Source organism: Phocoena sinus, chromosome 1, assembly GCF_008692025.1.
Source record: "Phocoena sinus isolate mPhoSin1 chromosome 1, mPhoSin1.pri, whole genome shotgun sequence".
In the NCBI taxonomy this organism is placed as follows: Eukaryota; Metazoa; Chordata; class Mammalia; order Artiodactyla; family Phocoenidae; genus Phocoena; species Phocoena sinus.
This window is the reverse complement of record NC_045763.1, coordinates 153,496,644-153,520,826: the sequence shown is the minus strand read 5'-3', so window position 1 is coordinate 153,520,826 and position 24,183 is coordinate 153,496,644. Positions and strand designations below refer to the sequence as shown.

Sequence of the window (24,183 nt, the reverse complement as noted above, 5' to 3'; positions counted from 1 at the left end):
ATGTGTATAAGGGTATACAGTAAAAATCCTCCCTCCTACTCCTGCCCCAGCTACCCACTTCTCCTCCAAAACCAATGTTCTCAGTTTCTCAGGTATTCTACAGATATTTTAGGCACATATAAGCAAATATACTTCTATATATTATATATAAAATGTGATATCCTGCACCTTGCTTTTATTATATTTATTATGAACAGTTTTAAATTATGAATTACAAATTCATGACAAATCCTGTTTCACCTATACCCACACCAGCTGTCCATCCCCTATTCTGGCCCCCAGGACTGGGGCTAGGGTGAGGCAAGCAAGGTACCTGGGCATAATTTAAGGAAGTGCTCACTCTCAGGGCTGTACTTGCACATGCAAGTGTGACTCCTTAAATTTTATTCCTTAGGCTTGCCCCATCTAAGATCCAGCTCTGCTGGCTCCACCAAATTATTCTGAAGTTAATCTGAAATGTATCATAGCTTACTTTTTCTCTTACTGTGTATTGGATATCTTTTCATAACAGGACACAAAGAACTGCAATTTTTATTATAGTTGTATAGTGTTACACTATATGAACATGCAATAATTGAGCTAGTTCCTATTGATAGACATTTAGGTTGTTTCCCATCTTGGTATTTTTAACAATGCTGCAATGATTATATTATTTCACACATGTAAGTTTGTACGATCAAGTGTCTAGAATTGGAGCTTCATAAGGTATATTACCACCAGTTTTTGATCTTTGCCAACCTAGTGAGAGAAAATGATTTCTCAGTATAGTTTAGTTTGCATTTCTTTTATAATGAGTGAAGTTTGACCTCTTTTCATACCTTTGAAGACCATTTGTATTTCCTTTGCTATAAAACTGATTGTTCATATCCATTGCCAATTTTTATTTTGGGTCTTTGTGTCAGATTAGAAATGTCTGCAAATTCTTTAATACACCTCCAATAAAGAGGTGGGCTCTATTTTTCCAGCCCTTGAACCTGGCCTGGGGTGTGAACATTATACTAGTTCCAGGCCTGGCCTTAAAGGGTGCTGTTAGCTTCAGCTTTGGCTTCTTAGAGCCTTGGGCCCCCATATAATAAAGCATATTCCTCTGCCAGAGAGACCATGTGGTGAGACCCTGAGGCTATATAGACATGGAGACTGACTCAGGTGGGGCTAGCCTTCTAAATACACATGCCAAGGCCTTAGACCATCTGAAGCAGAAAAATCACCCAGCTGATCCCTGCCCTAACTCTTGACCCACAAAGGTCACAAATTAAAAAAAAAAAATGTATGCTGTTTTAAGCCATTAAGTTTTGGAATATTTCTTACACAGCACTTTTTTTTTCGAGTTCTTTATATATTAGTAAAATTACCCACTTTTCTGATGTGGTGCAAACATACTTTTCCCAGATCTTCTCATTTTGCTTATTATGGTGGCTTTTTAGTGATGCAAAACTTTATAATTTTTATATAATTGAATGTATTACTTTTCTTTTAAAAACCAGTTAGAGCACACAATTGAATAAAAGACAATTTTTCAGACCAAGAGAGATGAAATATCTATGATTAAACTGGATGAACTAGAAAGAAGAAACTAAGAACTACAGAAAATTAAAAACTTCTCAAAGACTCAAAGGAAAATTTGAACAAATAGAAAGCCATCATGTACTTAGATTTTTAAAAATTAATTCTGTGGGGCTTCTCTGGTGGCGCAGTGGTTAAGAGTCCGCCTGCCGATGCAGGGGACACGGGTTCGTGCCCCGGTCCGGGAAGATCCCACATGCCGCTGAGCGGCTGGGCCCATGAGCCATTGCCTCTGAGCCTGCGCGTCCAGAGCCTGTGCTCCGCAACGGGAGGGGCCACAACAGTGAGAGGACCGCATACCGCAAAAAAAAAAAAAAAAAAGAATTCTAAGTTGTTCTAGATTTAATGTAATCACAGTAAAAATACCAAAAGGATTTTTTAAATTAGATAAGCTTATTCTAAAGTTTTAAAGAAAAAACAGAATAACTAGGAAAATTCTATGTACTTCTAGTCCTAGTAAATACGAAAACATTATAAAGCTACAAAACTTATAACAGTGATACTAGTCTATAAATAGACACTAAGATCAACTGAACAAAATATAAATGCTATACATAAAAACCCATACCTACACCCACACATACACTTGGTATATCATAAAAGTGGAATTTAAAATTGAATGAGGAACAAAGGATTATTTTTTTGTAATAGTGATGGACAACTGGGTAGCCACCTAGAAATTTTTAAAGTTGTATCAGTTCTAGGATATACTGGGATAAATTCTAGACGGATCAAAGATTTAAATGGAAAAGGGCAAAATCATTAAGAAAAAAATAGTAAATCTCTTCTCATGAGTTGTATAATCATTCAAATGATTGGTTTTAGAGATCAATCCTTAAAAGTTTAGAAATCATGACTTCAGAAACAGGAAAATGCAAAAACAAGTAGCTAAGCATCTCTACATATGAGATGGGATAGGTATACTGGTGTGTTCTAGTCACATTGTCTTCAAATTCAGCAAATCTCAACTTCACGTACATCATGACCCTCTATTTGGTTTTGGGGGGGGGCTGATTAAAAAGAAATAATTATTCCGTGTGTTTTCTAGCTCTCTTTTTTATTTTTATTTATTTGGTTGTACTGGGTCTTAGTTGTGGCAGGCAGGCTCCTGAGTTGTGGCTCTCCAGTTCCTTATTTGCAGCATGTGAACTCATAGTTGCAGCATGCATGTGGGATCTAGTTCCCTGACCAGGGTTATGAACCCAGGCCCCCTGCACTGGGAGCATGGAGTCTTATCCACTGTGCCACAAGGGAAGTCCCATCTAGCCCTTTTTAAAAAATCACTTTCATATCCTTTGATCTCACATTTTTATGAGGTTGCCATTAATATTATCCTCATTAAACAGAAGGCCTTGAAACTGAGCAGGACCCTGCAAGGCCTTCCAGGGGACAGACCCCCTTGTATCTCCTGCCTCTTGTTTATAGAAAACCTTTAACCTCCTAGGACTTCCCTGAGTTTCTAAGAGTAAATTTAATCAGAGAAGTGAGAAAATGCAGAAACAAAGGAAAACAGCCAAGCAAGACAAAATAATGATAGTTTAGCCATAAAACAAAGTCAAGGGCTATAGATAATATCCTGAGCCATATCCTTGAGTTGTTTTTCAGATACCAAAACAACTAAGAAGCTAACTGCAACTTGACCATGAACACCTAGCCTCCAGACCACCTGGAGCCTGAGGATTGATAATTCTGACCCCTGTGACCTCACGTGGTTACCTCAACACCCAGAGAATTGTGCATGAGCTGATCATGTACCTGCAAGCCTCTCCCTTACTTTGTCTTTAAAAATCCTTTTCTAAAAGCCACTGGGGAGTTCGGGTCTTTTGAGCGTGAGCTGCCTGTTCCCCTCGCTTGGCCTCACAATAAACACTGTACTTTCCTTCATCACAAACCAGCATCAACCGCTTGGCTTTACTGCTCCTCCGCTGAGTGGATCTAAGTTTGGTTTGGTAATAACCTCAGTTAAACAAGTTAGGATTTTGCTACTTGCCCTAAGTGGTGTCCCCTTTGACGGGCCCCTTCAACTCTGAGCTTCAGTTTCCTTGTCTATAAAATGGGTATTCCAATTAAATGAAATTTCTGCCAGCCCACAACATAACCTAACAAATTCCAACTCCTCCCCTTCCAGCTGTGTTACCCAGGAAAAGAAAAGGTCAAACATTGAGATCTTAATGTGTACACATGTATACTACTACTTCATTGAATCTTTAACTCCATGAGGAAGGATCTTTCTTTTTTGGTTGTGCCAGGTCTTAGCTGTGGCCAGCGGGCTCCTTAGTTGCAGCATGCGAACTCTTAGCTGCGGCATGCATGTGGGATCTAGTTCCCTGACCAGGGATCAAAGCCGTGCCACCTGCATTGGGAGCCGGGAGTCTTAAATCCCTGCGCCACCAGGGAAGCCCCCGAAGGAACATTTTTGTCTCCACTTTGGTAACAACTAAGCCAAGACATGGCAAGGCTGAATAACTTTTTTTTAAAATAAATTTATGTATTTATTTTATTTTTGGCTGCGTTGGGTCTTCATTGCCGTATGTGGGCTTTCTCTGGTTGCGGCGAGCAGGGGCTGCTCTCCATTGCGGTGCGCGGGCTTCTCACTGCGGTGGCTTCTCCTGTTGCAGAGCCGGGGCTCTAGGCTCGCGGGCTTCAGTAGTTGCAGCACGCAGACTCAGTAGTTGTGGCTTGCAGGCTCAGTAGTTGTGGCGCACGGGCTTAGTTGCTCCGCGGGATGTGGGATCTTCCCGGGCCAGGGCTCGAACCCGTGTCCCCTGCATTGGCAGGGGAATTCTCAACCACTGCGCCACCAGTGAAGTCCAAGTCTGGATAACTTATTCTTGGTCACACACTATAACAGTGCCAGATTTGAGGCCAGAAATCAGACTTCAGGGTTTTCATGCTACATAGATCTTCTGTTGCCACCTTACAATTAGCTCCTCCCAAAGTTGATGAGAGTTGAATCGGTTACTGGAGCAAACCAGAGCATCTGGCTTTTGAATTCGGATTGTCTGTGGCCGAAAGTGTCAGCTGTGGGAGCCCTGAGTTTGGGCTTCTTGCGGCCCTACCCTGTCCACCACCACGCTGCTATCAAGCCTAAATTCAAGGGAAATAGGCCTTAGAAAAAGCACTAAACCGACCTATTTCACAGACAGAGGTACGCAATGGGACGATCTGGCTCTTAAAGCCGACTCAGAAAACGAAGTCGCGATGGCCAAGCGCTGTGCACCGCCTCCCGGCAGCCGAGGCACAACCGAAGCCGCTAGGCTCCTCCTCCAGCCTCCCTTCAGGTGGCGCTGTAGGACCAACCCACGTTCCAAAATGCAGTCGCCGCAGTTGCTACAAAGCACCGAGATCAGCGGAGCCCGTGGCTAGAGAGGTATTTCCCAGGAACCTCCCAGGTCGCCCCGCGAGCACCATGCACTTCCGCTTCCGGCTCTTTATTCCGGAAGTTGCTTTTTGAGGTAGTGTGCGGGATAGTGTGGTCTTTGTGCGCTTCCACCATGGCGTACCGGGGCCAGGGCCAGAAGGTGCAGAAGGTGATGGTGCAGCCAATCGTATCCTACTCGGCATGTGAGAAGGAGGAGGTTTGGGCCAGGAAATGGGGCGCGAAGGAGCAGACGGAGCAGGCCAGAGGGAGCGGAGTCCGGCCCCTCATCCCATGAGCCCCTGGGGCGGCCGAGACTGGGAGAATGCGCGGGTAGTTGAAGAAGCAATTACAGGTGGGAGGTGGGCTTGGCCGACCCCTGCGGTGGGAAATGCAAGAATGGCGGGGGTGAGCCGTTGGAAGACAACCTTAGTTAAGTACTCAGCGAAAGCGGGAGTTATCGGTCTCGTGCCTGAGGAAGATGTCGGCACCGAAGAAACTCCAGGAGAATGAGAGTGGGAGGGGATTCGTTTACAGTGTTTAGGGAGCCCCAAATGGATGCCTAGTTGGGCACTTCGCATAGGCACAGACGTCGCGTTCAGAAAAGTGAGATGGGGGTAGGATTGACCAGTTCCAGGAAGCAGAGTCTATGCTATGCGTGTATTTTTTCCTTAACTACTGCTGCAGAATCTCATCTTCAGATACTTGCAAAATGTAAGTTGTTAACTGTTTCATAATTACTTTATAAGTTAAAGGTGAATTTATTTGGCTGTTTGTTTCATCCTGTCTGATCATTGTTCTAGAGTTAAATGTAGATGAAACTGGAGATTGTGAGGGTATTTGAGGGGAAGGAGTGCTGGGAAAGCTCTAATGTGATAAAATGGTGTGTGACCATGCCAACTCCAAGCATGCAAGGAATGGTGTCGTAATTACTCTACAAGACCAAAATTACTAATTTCAAAAAGTAATTATTGGTTGACATGACAGTGGTAATTGGGTACTTTTGTTGCAGTGGGTATGGCCAGAACATTGCAACCTTTCCCCCTTCCCTTTAGGATGAGACACTGGAAGAAAAATTCAGTCGGCTTTAAACTAGGTCATAAAGTGTCGTGTTTAGCACTTTGCAGGGTGGGGGACACATATATATAGAAAAGACACCAAAAAAGGAAGACAGGAAGGATAGGTTCAGAGGATTTAGTGGCAGCCTTCTTTCCTTTGAGAGGGTTTTTAGCAACTCAAAATTTGACTTGACAAGGCGGAGTATTTATCTCTGAAAGAAAATGTGGCTCCTGTTGTTCTGACAAACTTTAGTGTGTGACAACACAATCGAAAAACAGATTAATTTAAAGCTCTTGTAATTTTTAATCACAGGAATTGAGGGTCCCCCTCCTATTAGGTGTGAGACATGGAGAACTGAGTACCTAGAGGAAACTGTCTTGGAGTTGGATTTTGCTATAGCAGATAAGAAAGAAGCCCTTTTAAATGCTATCCTGTCACAAATTTTCACTTTAAATGTATAGAGACTAGAAGCAGTGGAAATATGATTGAGTTCTAAGTTCACAGGAAAATTATTAACTTAGTTCCAATATAGCATTTATTAAGTGAGGATGTTTCTTGATAAGTAACTAGTCTTGGCTTTTATTTGTTAAGGTTTTCTTAGGAGCCATGGTGGTCTGTTGTTTGACCAAAGTGGTTGGATTTTGTTTACTTATTTCTTAACATTTCTATTTTTGTTGATTATTTCAGAGATCTCGGATTCAGGTGTGGCTTTATGAGCAAGTGAATATGCGGATAGAGGGCTGTATTATTGTGAGTACCCAAGATATTTTATCTCAGAGCAGTTTGTTTATAGAAAAAGACTTACCAAAAGATAGCCAGCAGAGCAATATACAAAAAGTCAAAGACCCAACCCACGGAAAGTTCTTCAGGACCCACTATCCTTGTCTCATTGTTCTGCTTGATAGGGATTATGTAATTCATAAAAGAGAGGGAAAATTACTAGAAAATTATTTAAACAACAGTATTAGTCCTTAAAGGAGGGGTCAAAAGAAATAAAATGGGGCAGGGGAGATGGGATTAATGGAGTATTAGTTCTGGGTTAGGTGATACCTGAATAGAACTGGGTGGGGTTAGTTAAATAAGATGTCCACGATGGCAGAATAGCCTAAATAATGTTTTTAAAAAGGAAGATATGGATGGAAGTGTTATGCTACGACTCTGGTATTTCTTTTAGACAGTGTAGATTCCATCAATAATCTCCCCTTCCCTGTTTACTAGTTAGAAAACAAGCACAGTGGTTGGTGGTGGTAGTGTCTTGTGGGGAACATGGGAAGAGTTAATTCATATATGTACACACACTATATTGAGCGTGTTATAAAAGATAAGGGAAATGGCTCTTTGGCATAGTTAATGAAATCTTAAGTCCCAAGGGTTCCAGAAGTAATCTGAAGTACATTCCATCTTCCTTTATTTAAAAAGAGGCTTAGGGAGTTTCCTGGTGGCCTAGGGGTTAGGGTTCTGCGCTTTCACTGCCATGGCCCGGGTTCAGTCCCTGGTCGGGGAATTGAGATCCTGCAAGCTGTGCAGCATGGCCAAAAAAAAAAAAAAAAAGGCTTAGGACGGGGAGGTGGTGTTTCAGCTAAAAAGATCAGTGGAGAGGTGAGTTTCTGAAGTTAGCATCTCTATATATAGCCATTTTCATTTAGAATGGTTTGGATATGATCTTACGTGAAGATGACAGTCAATTGGCTTATTTTTCTAGGGTTTTGATGAGTATATGAACCTCGTATTAGATGATGCAGAAGAGATTCATTCTAAAACAAAGTCAAGAAAACAACTGGGTAAGACTATAGATGGCCTTAAAGAATTGTAGAAATTTTTATTCACTTACAGAATTGAACTGCAACTCATTTCATGTTTAAATTTAGTTTGCATTTGAGAAGTTATTATTTGGGAGAGAAATATACTCTTGAAATCATCCTTTGCCACTTATTCTTTACCCCACTCCATTTTTGCTTTTGTCTCTCCACTCAGAGAGCTCTCACAAGGGTTACCAAAGACTAGCGGTGTTAAATCGAATGGTCCTCATTTTATTGGGCTCTAAGCAGCATTTGGCTCTGTGATACTATAGTCAGGTTTTTGCTTTTCATTACTAGTTGTTCCTTTTTCAGACTTTTATATATTCATTCTTTAGGACCCAGCCATTAACTGTTTGAGTTGCTCAAGTCTTGGTTCTACGTCCTCCTGTCACTCAGTATTATTTTCCTAGGCACTCAAGACTGCACCTTAAATTACATTTATATGTTGACTTCCAAATTTACGTTTGTAGCTCTACACCTCTCTGAGCCTATTCAACATTTCTACTTGGATGTCTCAAAGGCTCCTCAAAGTTAGCATATCAGAAATCAAACTCAGTTCCAACCCCTCACACACTGTTTAGAGCAATTTTAGTGTTCCCTGCCATACTGAATGGCACCAGTTCTATTCAGTTTGCTAATAAATTTCTCTGCAACTACCTCAGCTCCCTCCAGTTTGCTCTGCAGGCTCCTGTCATCTTTTATTTAAAACACCAATCTGAACTTGTTATCTCTTTGCTAGAAAGCCTTCAATGGCTTCTTACTGCTCATAGGATAAGGAAATCTTTAATGTATCCTTCAGGGTCCTTCATGATCTGGCCTTACCTCCCTCTGCTCATTTTGTATCACTTTGCACTTCATATTCTGAGCTTCACCCACACTTCTTTCAATTCTTGGAATCTGTACATTTGTCCCATCATAAATCTTTGTATATGCTGTTACCTGTTTCTTGGGACTCAGACCAAATGTCACTTCCTGCCAGGGTTTGGTTTGGCTTTGCTTGGGGTGGGGATTGATGGAGGGTGTGCTGTGCTGAGTTTGTAGTAAAATACTCATTACTGGGATTATTAATGTCTCTGCCACTGGACCACATGCTCCATTAGTGCATGAGTCCTGTTTTTTTTGCTCCCTAATATGCTCCGTGCCTAACTCAGTGCATGCCACGTAGTAGAAATTTTAAAATATTTGAACAGTGAAGGCAATTTCTTAACCCACGTTCTTTAGCATTCATGGCTTCATCAAGACCTACTGAATCATTTCTGTTAAAACTCCATTAACCTGAGGTTTATTTAGACATTTTGTCTTTAATTGTTTAATGCCCCACTTCAGAGCTCACTGGTATTTTTATCAGTGGTGGGTTTCAGGTGCCTCTTTCTCCCAGTCCTTGAGGATTCTCTTGAGCCTATACTAGCTCTGTGGAAAGTAGATTCTAAGGAGTGGTATAATGTTTTGCTTTGCTTTTTCCTGCTTAGGCTATTTTTCGAATTTAAACATGTCTTGCCAGGAAGGCCAAGCTAACCTTATTGATGTTATTTATAAATTATTTGCAAAATGTTGTTTTCCCATGGTAATATCCACCCTGTAGAACAGATTAATATTACCTGTTGTAGAAGCCTGGGAAAGTGAAACAATTTAATTGCTATTGGTGTTGATTAGCATTTCTCAAACCGTTTTACTGAACACCAGTGTTCCTGAAGATATTTATAGATATTTCTCAGGAAAAAAGTATTCTCTGCTCAAATAAGTTTAGAAAATGTTAGGTAAAACTTAAACAAGTTTGTGTACCACAGGATGAAATCTATTATATTAAGAATTTTAGAAGAGATATGGGAACATATGTATAACTGATTCACTTTGTTATAAAGCAGAAACTAACACACCATTGTAAAGCAATTATACTCCAATAAAGATGTTAAAAAAAAAAAAGAACTGTAAGAAAGGGATTATAGTAAATATGCTGCATTTCCTAAAAAAAACCAATTTCTCAACTTCTACAAACTCGGAGCATTAGGAAATGTTGGGGTAGTTGACTTAGTCTACAGAAACTACTTTTTGTAAAATAACATTTCTCTACCTTCATTAGGTTATTGTTGGAAAAGTACACATGGTCTGATATGCACAGCCTTTCAATATATGAATATTGGAAAATGTCACATACCTTCTCAAGAGAGAAAGCATTTTCAAAATCACTCAAGAATGATATGAAATTCTGAGGCTAAAAGGTGGTTACAAAGTAGTCTGAGTGGCTATTAATAGCTTTTTTTTTTTTTTTTTAATTTTGTGTTGCAGGTCGGATCATGCTAAAAGGAGATAACATTACTCTGCTCCAAAGTGTCTCCAACTAGAAATGATCAATGAAGTGAGGAATTGTTGAGAAGGCAATACAGTTTTTTTAGGTGTGCTTTGTTAGAAGTGTAGTTCTAAAGCATTTATTCATATTGTTTTGCTCACCTTTATGTTATTACCAGATGACAATAAATGCTGTGGGATTGTTTTTATTAAAATATTTACATTGTTTTCTTTTATCCAGTTGTAGAGAGTTTTTACACAATGGCACCATTAGCTGTTAGTATTTATTTTAAGGTTTTCTGAAGATGGCACTTGTCCTGGGCATTTGCTTTTCACAGAACTGGGATCTGTAGATTCTTAAGGCAAAGAGTAGGAATTCTGCCTGACATGTAATCTTCTGATGCTGGGTGGTGGAGAAGGGGAGTGTTCACAAAAGTAAAGATGATGGTGCCAATATCATCAGTTCTAATTCTGAATGCTGGGACACAAGGGTTTCTAACCACAATAGGTTGGGGACATTATAGTAGCTCAGTTTTTGCTTAGCACTCTCTTAGAGTTATTGTGTAAGGCCTTTGTGAATTCTTTTATCACTAAGATCAGAATGTGAGAAGTATTTGGATATAGGCAAAGAATGAAAGTTTGTTAGAAAGGAGCTCTGTTAAGAGTTAACTGGAGGGAGACTGTGAGATTGGGAACCAGAAAAAGACCCACAGGCAACACTGGTAAGTTGTTGTTAGGCAGAACAATAGTATGTTAGTTGGGGAAACACCTCTCCTATTCTTATCTCCAAGAATTTTGGTTCCTCCTCCAGTAATGGCTTATTTCCTAATTAACTTATGTGGTCAGTTCTCTCTTGCCCCAATGTTTCAAGGTTGTTCTAGTTAGAATTCTGTTAAATGGTTATAGAGCATCTGCTATTAGTTGAATATATACAGTGAAACAGACTGACAAACATAGCTTCAATACCACATGCTAAGTGTTATTTAAGTTGAATCTTGAAAGATGAATAAGGCCTACCTTAAATTCTGGTAATGGGCAGTATAATTAACGGTAGGTAAGGAAGAATCACAAAGTCCAGTTCCTGCTTTTCCAAGTGCCTATGAGGGAGATACAGAACTTTCCTTTTTTTTTTTTCTGCTGTACGCGGGCCTCTCACTGTTGTGGCCTCTCCTGTTGCGGAGCACAGGCTCCAGATGCGCAGGCTCAGCGGCCATGGCTCACGGGCACAGCTGCGCCGTGGCATGTGGGATCTTCCCGGACCGGAGCACGAACCCGTGTCCCCTGCATCGGCAGGCGGACTCAACCACTGCGCCACCAGGGAAGCCCAGAACTTTTCTTTAAACTGAGTAAAAGAATCACTTCATGAGACAGAGGAGATTTGTCGGTAAGTGTAGAAATCAGTCTAGCTTAGAACTTGGCATTCTAGCTGTTCCACTCCATTTGAACTTGTGCCTTTTTGGTCATATTTTGAAATAAAGGGCTGCTTTAGCTCTTTTAACATATTTGAGTTTGAAATTCAATTGAACCTGCTACAGCATGCAAAGAAAACATTGGGCAGCAGAGGGAGTTGCAGTCCTGAGACTGCTTCAGCCTTTCTGGTGCAAAGCTTTTTGAGAGCAGAGCAAAGACCTCCCTGTAGCTTTCTTGGCACCAAAATAGCTGGGAAGCAGGATAAAAACTGGAGCAGTATAATCTCTAAGAAAACCTGCTGGCTGCTTTTTCCAGTTCCCTGTATGGCCTTTCTGACCTGGCTGCCCTGTGTAAGCAAAGCTATGCCTGCGGTGGCTTATCCTGAATGGATCAAGACGTGGAAAGGTCTATTTTTGACAGAGCAAGTGGTGATAGTGAGAAATAAGGTACAGTGAACTTTAAAATTGAGCTCTGTATTTAGAAATCTCTGCTTGCTTTCCTGCTGTACTGGAGCCTGTGGTGTTTACTTTTTAAGTTGTACTTTTCCACAACCTGGAGATCTTCTTCCAACCAGAATTTGTATTACAGAGGGAGTTGCTGTCTGCTTCATTAAGGTTATTAAAACATGCTGCTGGGAAGCTGCTCTTGTTGACAGCCCTTGGTATGTGAGCGGTTATTTTTCTGGAATGGCTGTTGGTTTCCGAAGGGGGTCTTGCTAACCACCCACGAACTCTCTTGTAACATTATTGAAGTGAGGGGTGGGAGGAGAATCAGGCTCTGAAAAAGTAAGTGCTGATTTGGGCCTGGTGTTCTATTAGTAGTAAGTAGGGAGAAAGAAGGATAAGAATAGTTTGAAAATGCTAGAATTTTGTATATGCAGGCACCAAATATTATTGTATCGCATTTGTCAATTTCAAGACTAGAGAGTGGATCTCTGTCTAATTTGGATTAAGGCATTATTAGCCAGGAAGCGTCACGGGCATTTTCTGGGGAAAACCTAATAGCACCATCTCATGTTAACTGGATGACACAGGATCTTTTCCCTAATTAATTATTTGTATTAGAACTGATCATAACCACATACTCGTGGCATGCTTTTTTGAGGGGATGCTTGGTAAAACTTAAGGTGGCATGAGAACTTAAGTCTGTTACTACTTAGAATTTAATTTTAATTTAAAAGTTATATCCAGTGGAATTTTTAAATATTAAAAGCATTAACTTAATACATGTTTATGATCAAATGTAAACTATACAGAAATATACAGAGCAGAAAACAAAAGTCCCTCCTTTTCCCATCAGTGTTCTCCATAAATAACCACTGTTAACAGTTAGGTGGTTTCTGAACTCTTTACAGATATGTATGGCTTGGTTTGATTCTCATTTTGGTATTACTTTAAAATTTCTTTTAGGTAAAATTTTTAATTTTGGTAAAATACCCATAATATTTACTATCTTAACCATCTTGTTTACTTATTTTATTTTTTTTGGCTGTGCTTCGCGGCTTGCGGGATCTCAGTTCCCCAACCAGGGAACCTCTGCCCCCTTAAATGGAAGCGTGGAGTCCTAAACACTGGACCGCCAGGGAAGTCCCTATCTTCACCATTTTAAAGTGTACAGCTCAGTAGTGTTAAGTATATTCACATTGTTATGCAACCAATCTTTAGAACTTTTTTATCTTGCAAAAAACAAACTGTACCTATTAAACAACAACTTAACCATCCCTCCCCTCAGCCCCTGGATTTGATTTTTTGTTTCTGAGTTTGATTAGGCACCTCATATAAGTCGAATCATACAATATTTGACTTTTTGTGACTGACTTATTTCACTTAGCATAATGTCCTCAAATTTCATCCATGTTGTAGAATGTGTCAGGATTTCCTTCCTTTCTAAGGCTGAATAACATTGCATGTATATATATCACATTTTGTTTATACATTTAACTGTCGATAGACATTTGGGTTGCTTCCACTTTTTGACTTTTGTAAATAATGCTGCTGTGAATCTTCGAGACCCTGCTTTCAGTTCTTTTGAGTATGTTCTCTGAAGATTTTTGAGTAACCATCATACTGTTTTCCACAGCGGATTCACCATTTTACTTTCTCATCAACAGTGCATAAAGGTTACAGTTTCTTCACATCCTTGGCAAAACAACTTCTTTTTTTTTTTTAAGAGAAGTCTATGACTTTATTGGCCGAGCAGGCTACTTGAAGGGGGTGAGGCCAGAGGAGTGGCCCCAATGCCAACCTGGCTGTGTAGGTGATTGAGAACTCAGGCTTGATTCCACCTGGTTGAAGGCCTTGACCTTGTAGACGCCCACCATGCTGCCCACCATCTCAGGCAGGGTGATGATGTCCTGCAGGTGCATCTTTACCACCTCAGGCGGCTCCTTGGGCAGTGCCTCCTTGGCCTTGCACTGGCGCTTTAGCAGGGTGTGCTTCCTTGGCAGTCCTGGTTCAGCAGTAGCTGGGTGCTGTACAGCTGTACCAGCTGCTTGTAGGTCACGTCCTACAAGGTCCACACTGCTGTAGGTGAAATTGCCGAAGGTCTGGTGCTTCTGCTCCATTTCTGCCATCTTGTCGATTCTTCAGAGAGGTAAAACTTCTGTTTTTGATAGCAGTCATCCTGATGGTTGTGAGGTTGTGGTTTTGATTTGTTTTTCCATAATGATTAGTGATGTTGAGCATCTTTTCATATGTTATTGGTCATTAGCTTGTCTTCTTTGGAGAAATGTCTATTCAAGTCCTCTGCCTATTTTTAAACAGTTTTTTTCTGTTGTTAATTTGAAGGAATTCTTTACATATTCTGGCTTAAATAAATGATTTGCAAATATTTTCTCCCATTCTGTGGGTTGCCTTTTCATTCTGTTCATTGTCTTTTGATACACGGAATTTTTTAATTATGATGTAATCCAGTTTATCTGTTTCTGCTTTTGTTGCCTTTTTTTTTTTTGGCCTTGCTGCAACTTGTGGGATCTTAGTTCCCTGACCAGGGATGGAACCCAGGCCCTTGGCAGAGAAAGTGCAGAGTCCTAACCACTGGACCGCCAGGAATCCCCTGCTGCCTTTTTAGTGTCATAGGTACTTTTATTTATTTCTGCACACATACTCTTTGCAGTTCTGCTGTTATCAGCAAAACTTGCACATAGTTCCATGTTGAACAGCTATGATGTATTCCATTATATATGAGTCTCTCAGTTTAAGTAATCACACCCTATTGATGGGTATTTTAGGCTGTTTCTCATTTTTTACCATTAAAAAAAATTTTGTAATGAACGTCTTCATGCCTGTTTTTGTCCACTTAACATTTTCTGAGATGAATTCTTAGAAGTGGAATTGCTAGATCAAAGGATATACACATTAAAAAAAATTCTATAGGTACTTCTAAATTGCCTTCCAAAGTACATGTGAGAAAATTGTTTTCTTCATACTAGGCAACCGTTAGGCAGCAGCTTTAATGAAACTCACAGGCTTATTGTGAGGATACTATGAAATAATAATTGCCAACATCCTAAGGATGCCAGAATAGAAAAATGGAAAAAATTTGGCCTTTGATGACTTTTGAACCACTGAATTAACTCTGGAACTTCCCTACCACCTAACTTGTTATGTGATAGAAGAAAATTCCTGGTTGGATTTTCTGTTACTTACAACTAAAGCATTGTAACTGAGAACAGTGTCAGAATGGGGCCACTTGTCTTCAGTACCTCTTAAGCTTGGGATGGGATTAGTTGTTCAATGAAGATTCGTTAAATGCCATAGTTAAGAAAGTTGGCGATTGAAGTGATAATCTTGGACTGTATGAGGGAATACAAATGAAGTGATGTGACTGATTTTGTTCAATAAAACAGTAAACTTCCTTAGTTAGGAAAATAATTCCTGAGAAAGGTGATCTTGGATCATCATTCTATGTCCATAGAAATTGCTGTCTCTGGAGTATTAACAGATTCGCCTCATCCCCGGAGCCACCTGAGTTTGTGATGTTTTGCAGGGCTGGGAAATTGCAGAGAGGAACTAGGGAGAATAAACAAATGAGTGCCTCCTTTTGATGGGCTGTTACTAAACCAGAGATGGTAGGAGTAGAGTGGGAAAGGGAGGATTTTCCCCAGAAAAGCATCTTTCTTTAGATCCTACACTTGATAAGGTACTCTGTTTGGGAAGTTGTTGTTTTTCACCAGTGTCAGTTTTTATTTGGATGTTATATGTTAGACATAGTGAAGAATATAAAATTTAGTCCCTGGGCTTCCCTGGTGGCACAGTAGTTAAGAATCCGCCTGCCAATGCAGGGGACATGAGCTCCAGCCCTGGTCCAGGAAGATCCCACATGCCACAGAGTAACTGAGCCCGTGTGCCACAACTACTGAGCCTGTGCTCTAGAGCCCGTGCTCCATAACGAGAGAAGCCACCACAGTGAGAAGCCTGCGCACTGCAACGAAGAGTGGCCCCTGCTCGCAGCAACGAAGACCCAACTCAGCCATAAATAAATAAATAAACTTACTAAAAAAAAAAAAAAAGTTTAGTCCTTGTCTTTGGGGAATTGGGAAAGCAGCGAGGTACAGAGGGAAAGATGACCTTGGTAGTCCACATACTCGGGTTTAAACGACAACTTTAGAATTATCCAAACCTCTTAACCTCAGTTTCATAGGGCTGGTGGAATAATTTCATGAGATAATACATGTAAAGTACCTATCAGGCCTCAGGAATGCTCAAGAAGTATTATTTGTCTTGTTACAAATGAGGATAGATATGTCGTTTAAAAGATTTATTTAGGAACGTGTGGGGAAAAGGTAAACGTATTCCACATAGAACGAGACAGATCACAATTTCGTGAATCTGTTTTGTTTTTCATGGTTCAGTTTACTGAGGCATAATTTACAGATACTGAAAGTCACACTTCACACGTGTGCACTTTGATGACATTTGCCAAATGTATAGTCATGTAACCTCTGCCACAGTCAAAACATAGCATTGATATTTCCATGATCCAAAATGGTTTCCTCAGGCTCTTCACAGTCAATCCACTTCATTCACCCTAGCTCCTTGGCAACTACTGATCTGATTTCTGACTTTACAGTTTTGCCTTTTCCAGAATGTCATATAAGTGGAATCATACAATGTATGACCTTTTGTGTCTGGCTTCCTTCATATAATGCTTTTGAGATTCATACATGTTTCTTGTATCAGTGGTTTTTCCCTTTTTATTGCTAAGTATTCCATTGTATGGATATACCTCAATTTGTTCATCCATTACCTAGTTAATGGACATTTGGGTTGTTTCCAGTTTTTGGCAAGGGAGTGGTGTGACAGTCAAATGATAAGTGTATGTTTAACAAGAGACTGTGAGACTTTTGAAAGTGGCTATACCATTTTGCATTCCCATTAGCAATGTATGTGAGTTCCGGTTGCTCTGCATCCTCACCAGCAATTGGTATTGTCAGATTTTATTTTCTCCATTCTAATAGGTATATAATGGTATCTCATTATTTTAATTTGCACTTTCCTAATATTGAATAATTGTGAGTACTGCAGTCATTCTTTGGTATCCTTGGGGGATTGGTTTGCGGGTGGCTGCCCCCCACCTCCTCCCACAGGATACCAAAATCTGCAGATGCTTAAGTCCCTCATATAAAGTGGCGTAGTATTTGCCTATAACCTATGCACATCCTCCCCATATACTTTGTCATCTCTAGATTACTTATAATACCTAATACAGTGTAAATAGTTGTAAATACAATGTAAATGCTATGCAAATAGTTTCTGGTGTGGAGGCAAATTCAAGTTTTGCATTTTGGAACTTAGGTAATTTTATTTTTCTGAAAATTTTCGTTCTGCAGATGTGGAACCCTCAGATGCAGAGGAGGGCCGACTGTCTTTTCATGTGCTTATTTGCCTTCTGTATCTATGATGAAGTGTCTCTTCAAACCTTTTGCTGTTTTAAAAATTGGGCTGTTTTCCTCTTTTAGTGTTGGAGAGTTCTTTATATATTCTGCACAAAAAATTCCTTATCAGAGAGGGGTTTTACAAATATTTCTTCCCAGTCTGTGGCTGTCTTTTCATTTCTCTGCAATGTCTTAACACAAATTTTTCATTTTTTCAATTTTCAAGGTTTTCCTTTATCAAAAAAATTTTTTTTATGGTTTATGCTTTTTGTGTCATAAGGATTCTCTGCCAAACCAACGGTGACAAAGATTTTTCTGATGCTTTTTTCTAGAGATCTTAGGTGCACCTTTAGATCTATGATGCATTTTGTGTTAATTTTATAATACAGTGTGAGGTATAGATTGAGTTCATTTTTTTGGCAGATGGATGACCAATATTCCAGGACCATTTGTTCAAAAGACTGTCATTTTCCATTGATTTACTTTAGCACCTTTGTTGAAAATCAGTTGACCGTATGTGTGGGTCACTTTTTCGGGGCTCTTTTGTTCCATTGCTCTGTAGGTCTGTATTTTAACCAATACCACATTGACTTCACTATTATAGCTTTATAATAAGCTTTGAAATCAGGTGGTGGGAATCAGCCAGCTTTGTTCTTTTAAAGTAGTTTGTTCCAGGGCCGTAGCTTTTCCACATAGATTCAGAATCAGCTTGTCGATTTCTACAAAAAATCTGCTGGGATTTTGGTTGAGAGTACTTGATGATGTAACTAGTTTTGGGGAGAATTAACACCTTACTATCATCTTCCGTTGATGAACATGATATCTCTCCACTTATTTAGGTTTTCTTTTATTTCTCTCATCAGTGTTCTGCAGTTTTCAGCATAAAATTCTTGCACACATTTTGTTAGATTTATCCTTTCCTAAATATTTCATGTTTTTTGATGCTATTATAAAGTACAGCTGAGTTTTATAAGTTGACCTTGTATCCTGTGACCCTTCTAAACTCAATTATTAATACTAGTCTCTTTTTTGTGGATTGCTTGGCGTTTTCTATATACATTATCATTTTGCCTGCAAATAAAAATGCAAGAAATAAAAATTCAAAGAAAAGGTTTTATTCCTTCCTTTCCAGACTAAGCCTTTTATTTCTTTTTCTTGCCTTTTTTCAATGGCTAGGGCCATTCTAGTATGAGTGGTAGGAGTAGACATCTTTGTCTTGTTCCTGATCTTAGCAAGAAAGTGTACCATTAATGAAAAAACATACTATCAAGTATGATACAGTTGTAGGTTTTTGGTACATGTCGCTTTAGTTGGTTAAGTTCCCTCCAAATCTAATTTGCTTAGCGTTTTTTATCATGAATGTGTGTTGAATTTTGTCACCACTTTTTTCTGCACCTATTGGGATGATCACATGGTTTTTCTGTTATTGTCTGATAAGGCAAATTGCATTAACTGGTTTTCTCTTTTTTAAAAAATATTACTTATTTTCGGCTGTGTCAGGTCTCATTTGTGGCACGCGGGATCTTTCGTTGCAGTGCTCAGGCTCTTTGTTGCAGTGCACAGGCTTCTCTCTAGTTGTGATGCGCAGCCTCAGTAGTTGCAGAGTGTGGGCTTAGTTGCCCCGCTGCATGTGGGATCTTAGTTCCCCGACCAGGGATTGAACCTGAGTCCCCTGCACTGGAAGGTGGATTCTTAACCGCTGGACCACCAGGGAAGTTCCTGCATTAACTGGTTTTCAATGTTAATGTTGAACTAACCTTGCATTTCCGAGATAAACACCACTTAGTCATGGTGTATTATCTATTTTATATATTGTTAAATTCAGTTTGCTTATTTGTTTAAGGTTTTTTGTGTCTGTGCTTATGAGGGATGTTGATCTGTAGTTTTTTATGGTGTTTTTATCTGGTTTTAGTATCAGGGTAATAGTTTCAAAAAGTTGGGAAGTGTTTCCTCATCTTTTATTTTCTGGAAGAGTTGTATGGGATTCATATCATTACATCCTTAAATGTTTAGTATATTTTTACCTATGAAGCCACCTGAGGTGGAAGGTTTCTGTAACTTTGCCCCCAATTTGGAAATCTTTATCATGTGACCTATCCTAAGGAATTTACAGACTTACTTAGGGCACTCTTACACATATAATCAACAGAGAAAATAGTACAAGGCACTATATAAATACTAAAGATTAACTGGCATAATAAAATAGAACAAAATAATGCCATTTGCAGTGACATGGATGGACCTAGAGATTGTCATATTGAGTGAAGTAAGTCAGACAAAGACAATATGACAATGACAATATGACAGTGATATCCTATATCATACGATACTGCTTATATGTGGCATCTAAAAAAATTCTACAAATGAACCTATTTACAAAACAAACTGAGTCACAGATGTAGAAAACAAACTTATGGTTTCCAAGGGGGAAAGGGGAGGGAGGGATAAATTCGGAGATTGGGATTGACATATACACACTACTATGTATAAAATAGATAACTAATAAGAACCTACTGTATAGCGTAGGGAACTCTATTCAATGCTCTGTAATGACCTATATGGGAATAGAATCTAAAAAAGAGTGGATATATGTACTGATATATGTATAACTGACATACTTTGCTGTACAGCAGAAACTAACACAGCATTGTAAATCAACTATACGCCAATAAAAAAAAAAAAGAAAAAAAGATTCACTGGCATAAATGCAGAGGGTGGTCTGGGGCACACCATGAAAAAGAAAGACATCGTCTGTGTAATGGAAGTTGAAGTCCTTAACCTGACTTTCAATGCTTTCTACAGTCTATCTATCTCTCAGGACTTCGCCTTATCCCCCAGGACTCCTAGGACGCCTCTGTATTCAAAACCAATAACTCATTGTCCCCTAAGTTCACCTATCTCTACAGCTTGTTTTTGTGATAGAAGGTTTTTACTACTAATTCAATTACTTTAATAGATCTAGGACTATTCAGGTTATCTACATTTATTGAGTGAGTTTTGAGAGGAAACTTTTTATAAAGGAATTTGTCCATTTTATGTAAACTATCGAACTGGCATAAAGTTGTTCATAATGTTTCTTATTTTATTTTAATGCCTGTATGATCAGTAGAGATACCTTTTCTTTAATTCCTAATATTGGTATGATCAATAGAGATACCTTTTCTTTAATTCCTAATATTGGTAATTTGTGTCGAAGTTTTTTCCTTGGTCAGAAATTTGTTATTTTTATTGAACTTCTTAAAGAAACAGGTTTTCATTTCATTAATCTGTAATGTTTTACTATTTTCAATTTCATCAATTTCTGCTTTTTATTTTCTTTTGTCTGCTTGCTTTTGGGTTTAATTTGATATTTTCTAGTTTTTTAAGGTGGAAGTTTAGATTATTGATATAAAAATATTGGTTACTTTTTTTTTTTTTTCTTTTGCGGTACGCGGGCCTCTCACTGCTGTGGCCTCTCCCGTTGCGGAGCAGAGGCTCCAGACAGGCAGGCTCAGCGGCCATGGCTTACGGGCCCAGCCGCTCTGCAGCATGTGGGATCTTCCCAGACCCGGGCATGTCCCCTGCATCGGCAGGTGGACTCTCAACCACTGAGCCACCAGGGAAGCCCGGTTACATTTTTAATATAAGCATTTCATCATGTCTCAGAAATTTTGATATATTGCATTTTTATTAAGCTCAAAATCTTTTCAGTTTCCTTTTTAAATTCCTCTTTGATACATGAGTTATTTAGAAGTATGTTGTTCAATTTCCAAATATTTGGGGATTTTCCAGTTATTTTTCTGTTATTGATTTCTAGTGTATTTCTGTGTGTACAGATAATACACTTTATATGATTTTAGTTATTTTAAGTTAAGTTTGTTTGATAGCCCACATGATCTGTCTTGGTGACTATTCCACATGCACTTATAAAGTATGTGTGTTCTAGGGACTTTGCTGGCGGTCCAGTGGTTAAGACTCCAAACTCCCAATGCAGGGGACATGGATTCAGTCCCTGGCCGGGGAACTAAGATCCTTCATGCCTCGTGGCACGGCCAAAAAAAAAAAAAATAAAAAATTTAAAAATGAAAAAAGAACAAAAAACTTAAAAATAAATCTGCCATCTAGTGGGAGACAGAGCTTCATAAGTCTTTTGCGTTTCTGTGTGTCTTGCAAGCAAGGTACTGACTGCCCTTTGTTTCTGACTGTCTTTTTTCAAGGATGTTTATTTAGCAAACAGCCTTGGAAGATAGTATCTTTCTAGAGCAAGGAGCAGGCATGCTTACTGCCCACATAAAAAATTTAGTTCTCCAAGTTCACGGTTTTTCTGAACCTGACAAAGCACTATATGTCAGTGTCATGTGGCCCTAGTTGCATTGCTCTGTGCTAATTGATATTTGGGGAACCAGTAGAAAAAACAAAAACTGATACTCTGGGTATTTCCATTGATAGGAATAATAAGCTGCCCTTCTGTAACTCAGATGCCTCATGTCTTCTGCCAGCATCCATGAAACTGTGACAGGCCAACCTGTTGGCTTGCAAGTAGGGTAAAATTTCAGATACTTCACAGTTCTTGAATCCATCTTTCTTGTTTTTTATTAGTCCCATTTCTTTTTCTTTTTTTTTTTTTTTGCGGTACGCGGGCCTCTCACTGTTGTGGCCTCTCCCGTTGCGGAGCACAGGCTCCGGACGTGCAGGCTTATCGGCCATGGCTCACGGGCCCAGCCGCTCCGCGGCATGTGGGATCTTCCCGGACCGGGGCACGAACCCATGTCCCCTGCATCGGCAGGTGGACACTCAACCACTGCACCACCAGGGAAGCCCTTTACCTATTTTTTTGTCTTTTGGATTGTTTTTATTATGATTCCATTTTATTTGTCTATTGGCTTGTTAGCTATACCTCATTTAAAAAGTTTTTTACATGATTCCCCTAGGGATTACAATATTTGACATATTGACTTATTATAGTCAATACATATTTGACTTATTATAGTTTACATATACATATTTGACTTATTATAGTTTACCTTCAATAGTATTTTACTGCTTCATGTATGGTGTTAGAACCTTATTCCTCACATTGTTCATACTCTTTTGTCATACTTTCAGATGTGTTATAAATTCCTCAATACATTGTTGCTATCTTTGCTTTAGATAGTAACAAGATTCACATATACCTACCTGAATATCTGGTTGGGAAGTCCCATCTTTTCTGTCTTATCAGTTTTTAACTTTTGGATTGGGAATAATTTTTCAGGTCATTTTTTTTTTTTTAAGAGACGTGAGGGTTTGTTTGTTTGTTTGTTTGTTTTTACCAGGTGGATCTTTTCTTGGCTTCAGCTTGAGGTCTTTTCATATGTAACCTTCCCACCTCCTCTTAGAGGAAACCTGAGTGCTGAATCCACTTCTGTATAGGCTCCCTTTTAAAGTGTTGGCTAGTGTTGAGTGTCAAGGAATTAGCAGCAGGAAAGGCTGGAGGGAAGGTCAATAAGGGCATTTCCTTTTCTCTTCTTCTTAATTTCCTTCAGACAGCTAAAGAAATGAAAAGGTACTTTCTGCTGCAGTCTTTTTACCTTGTTTCAACTCTAGAGGGTTCCTTTTTCTATAGGTTCCATTGTTAAAAACAGTTCGTTATGGCATTCAAGGATTTTTAAATTATCACCCATAATCATGGTTCCTTGTAATAGCTGTTTCCTCCTGTCCTTCAGGCTTTGTGCATAACATTCCACTGAGTTGACAAATCATAATTTATGAAATATTTCTTTATGTAGTTTCAGCTTTTTCATTACTATAAATTATGCCACAGTGAACATCCTTTTGCATCTCTTTTGCACTTCATGAGGTATATTTCCATGAGTGGGTTTGTGTATTTAAAAACTACCAGCATTTATATAGGTAAATATATATATTTACCTATATAAATATATTTTTATATATTTATTACGTATTACAAAAGTGGGTTAGAAAGAGGAAGAAACCTGGAAAATACATACCCTGGGGTTTGGGGATCTTATAACTTTGCCTAGAGAAAAGAAGGTGAAGAAATTGTATAGACTTGTTGAAGACAGGCTGTTGCAAGGAAATTTTCAAAAATTTGGTTATGGATCTCTACTGTTCTTTTTCCAGAGGTTAGTATTTGAGGTTTCAATACCTCTTGATTGGTTTTAAAAAATTTTTTTATTGTGTGAAATACATATAAAATTTCTATATAACCATTTTTAAGTGTACAGGTCAATATTTAATATCACCATCCATCTTCATAACTCTTCATCTTGTTAAACTAAAACCCTATGCTCATAACTCCCACAATCCTCTCATCTCCCCCACCCTGCCACCAACCCCTGGCAATCACAATTCTACTTTTTGTTTTTTGTGTTTTTTTTTGCGGTATGCAGCCCTCTCACTGTTGTGGCCTCTCCCGCTGCGGAGCAGAGGCTCCGGACGTGCAGGCTCAGTAGCCATGGCTCACGGGCCCAGCCACTCCGCGGCACGTGGGATCTTCCTGGACCGGGGCACAAACCCGTGTGCCCTGCATCGGCAGGCGGACTCTCAACCACTGCACCACCAGGGAAGCCCCCGCAATTCTACTTTTTGTGTCTATGATTTAAGTACCTCATTTAAGTGGAATCATACAGTATTTGTCTTTTTATAACTGGCTATTTCACTTAGCATAATGTCCTCAAGGTTTATCCACGTTGTAGTATATGTTAAAATTTCTTTCCTTAAAGGCTAAAGAACATTCCATTGCATATATATATATCTCACATTTTGCTTATCCATTCAGCCATCAACAGACACTTGGGTTGCTTCCATGTTTTAGCTATTGTAAATAAAGTTCTGAACGTGGGTGTACATAT

The 24,183-nt window shown here is 39.3% G+C and overlaps 1 protein-coding gene and 1 pseudogene across 1 annotated transcript; one reads left to right on the top strand and one right to left on the bottom strand.

Moving 5' to 3' along the window:
- The first annotated feature begins 4,993 nt into the window (after positions 1–4,993).
- SNRPE (small nuclear ribonucleoprotein polypeptide E) lies at positions 4,994–10,300 on the top strand. The gene is made up of 5 exons (XM_032611007.1): positions 4,994–5,111; positions 5,609–5,635; positions 6,668–6,730; positions 7,683–7,761; positions 10,066–10,300. Exons 1-5 carry the CDS (start codon positions 5,058–5,060, stop codon positions 10,119–10,121), a joined length of 279 nt encoding a protein of 92 aa, XP_032466898.1. The 5' UTR covers positions 4,994–5,057; the 3' UTR covers positions 10,122–10,300.
- Positions 10,301–13,438: 3,138 nt separating this feature from the next.
- Positions 13,439–14,209, bottom strand: LOC116743004 (annotated as a pseudogene).
- Between the last annotated feature and the right edge of the window lie 9,974 nt (positions 14,210–24,183).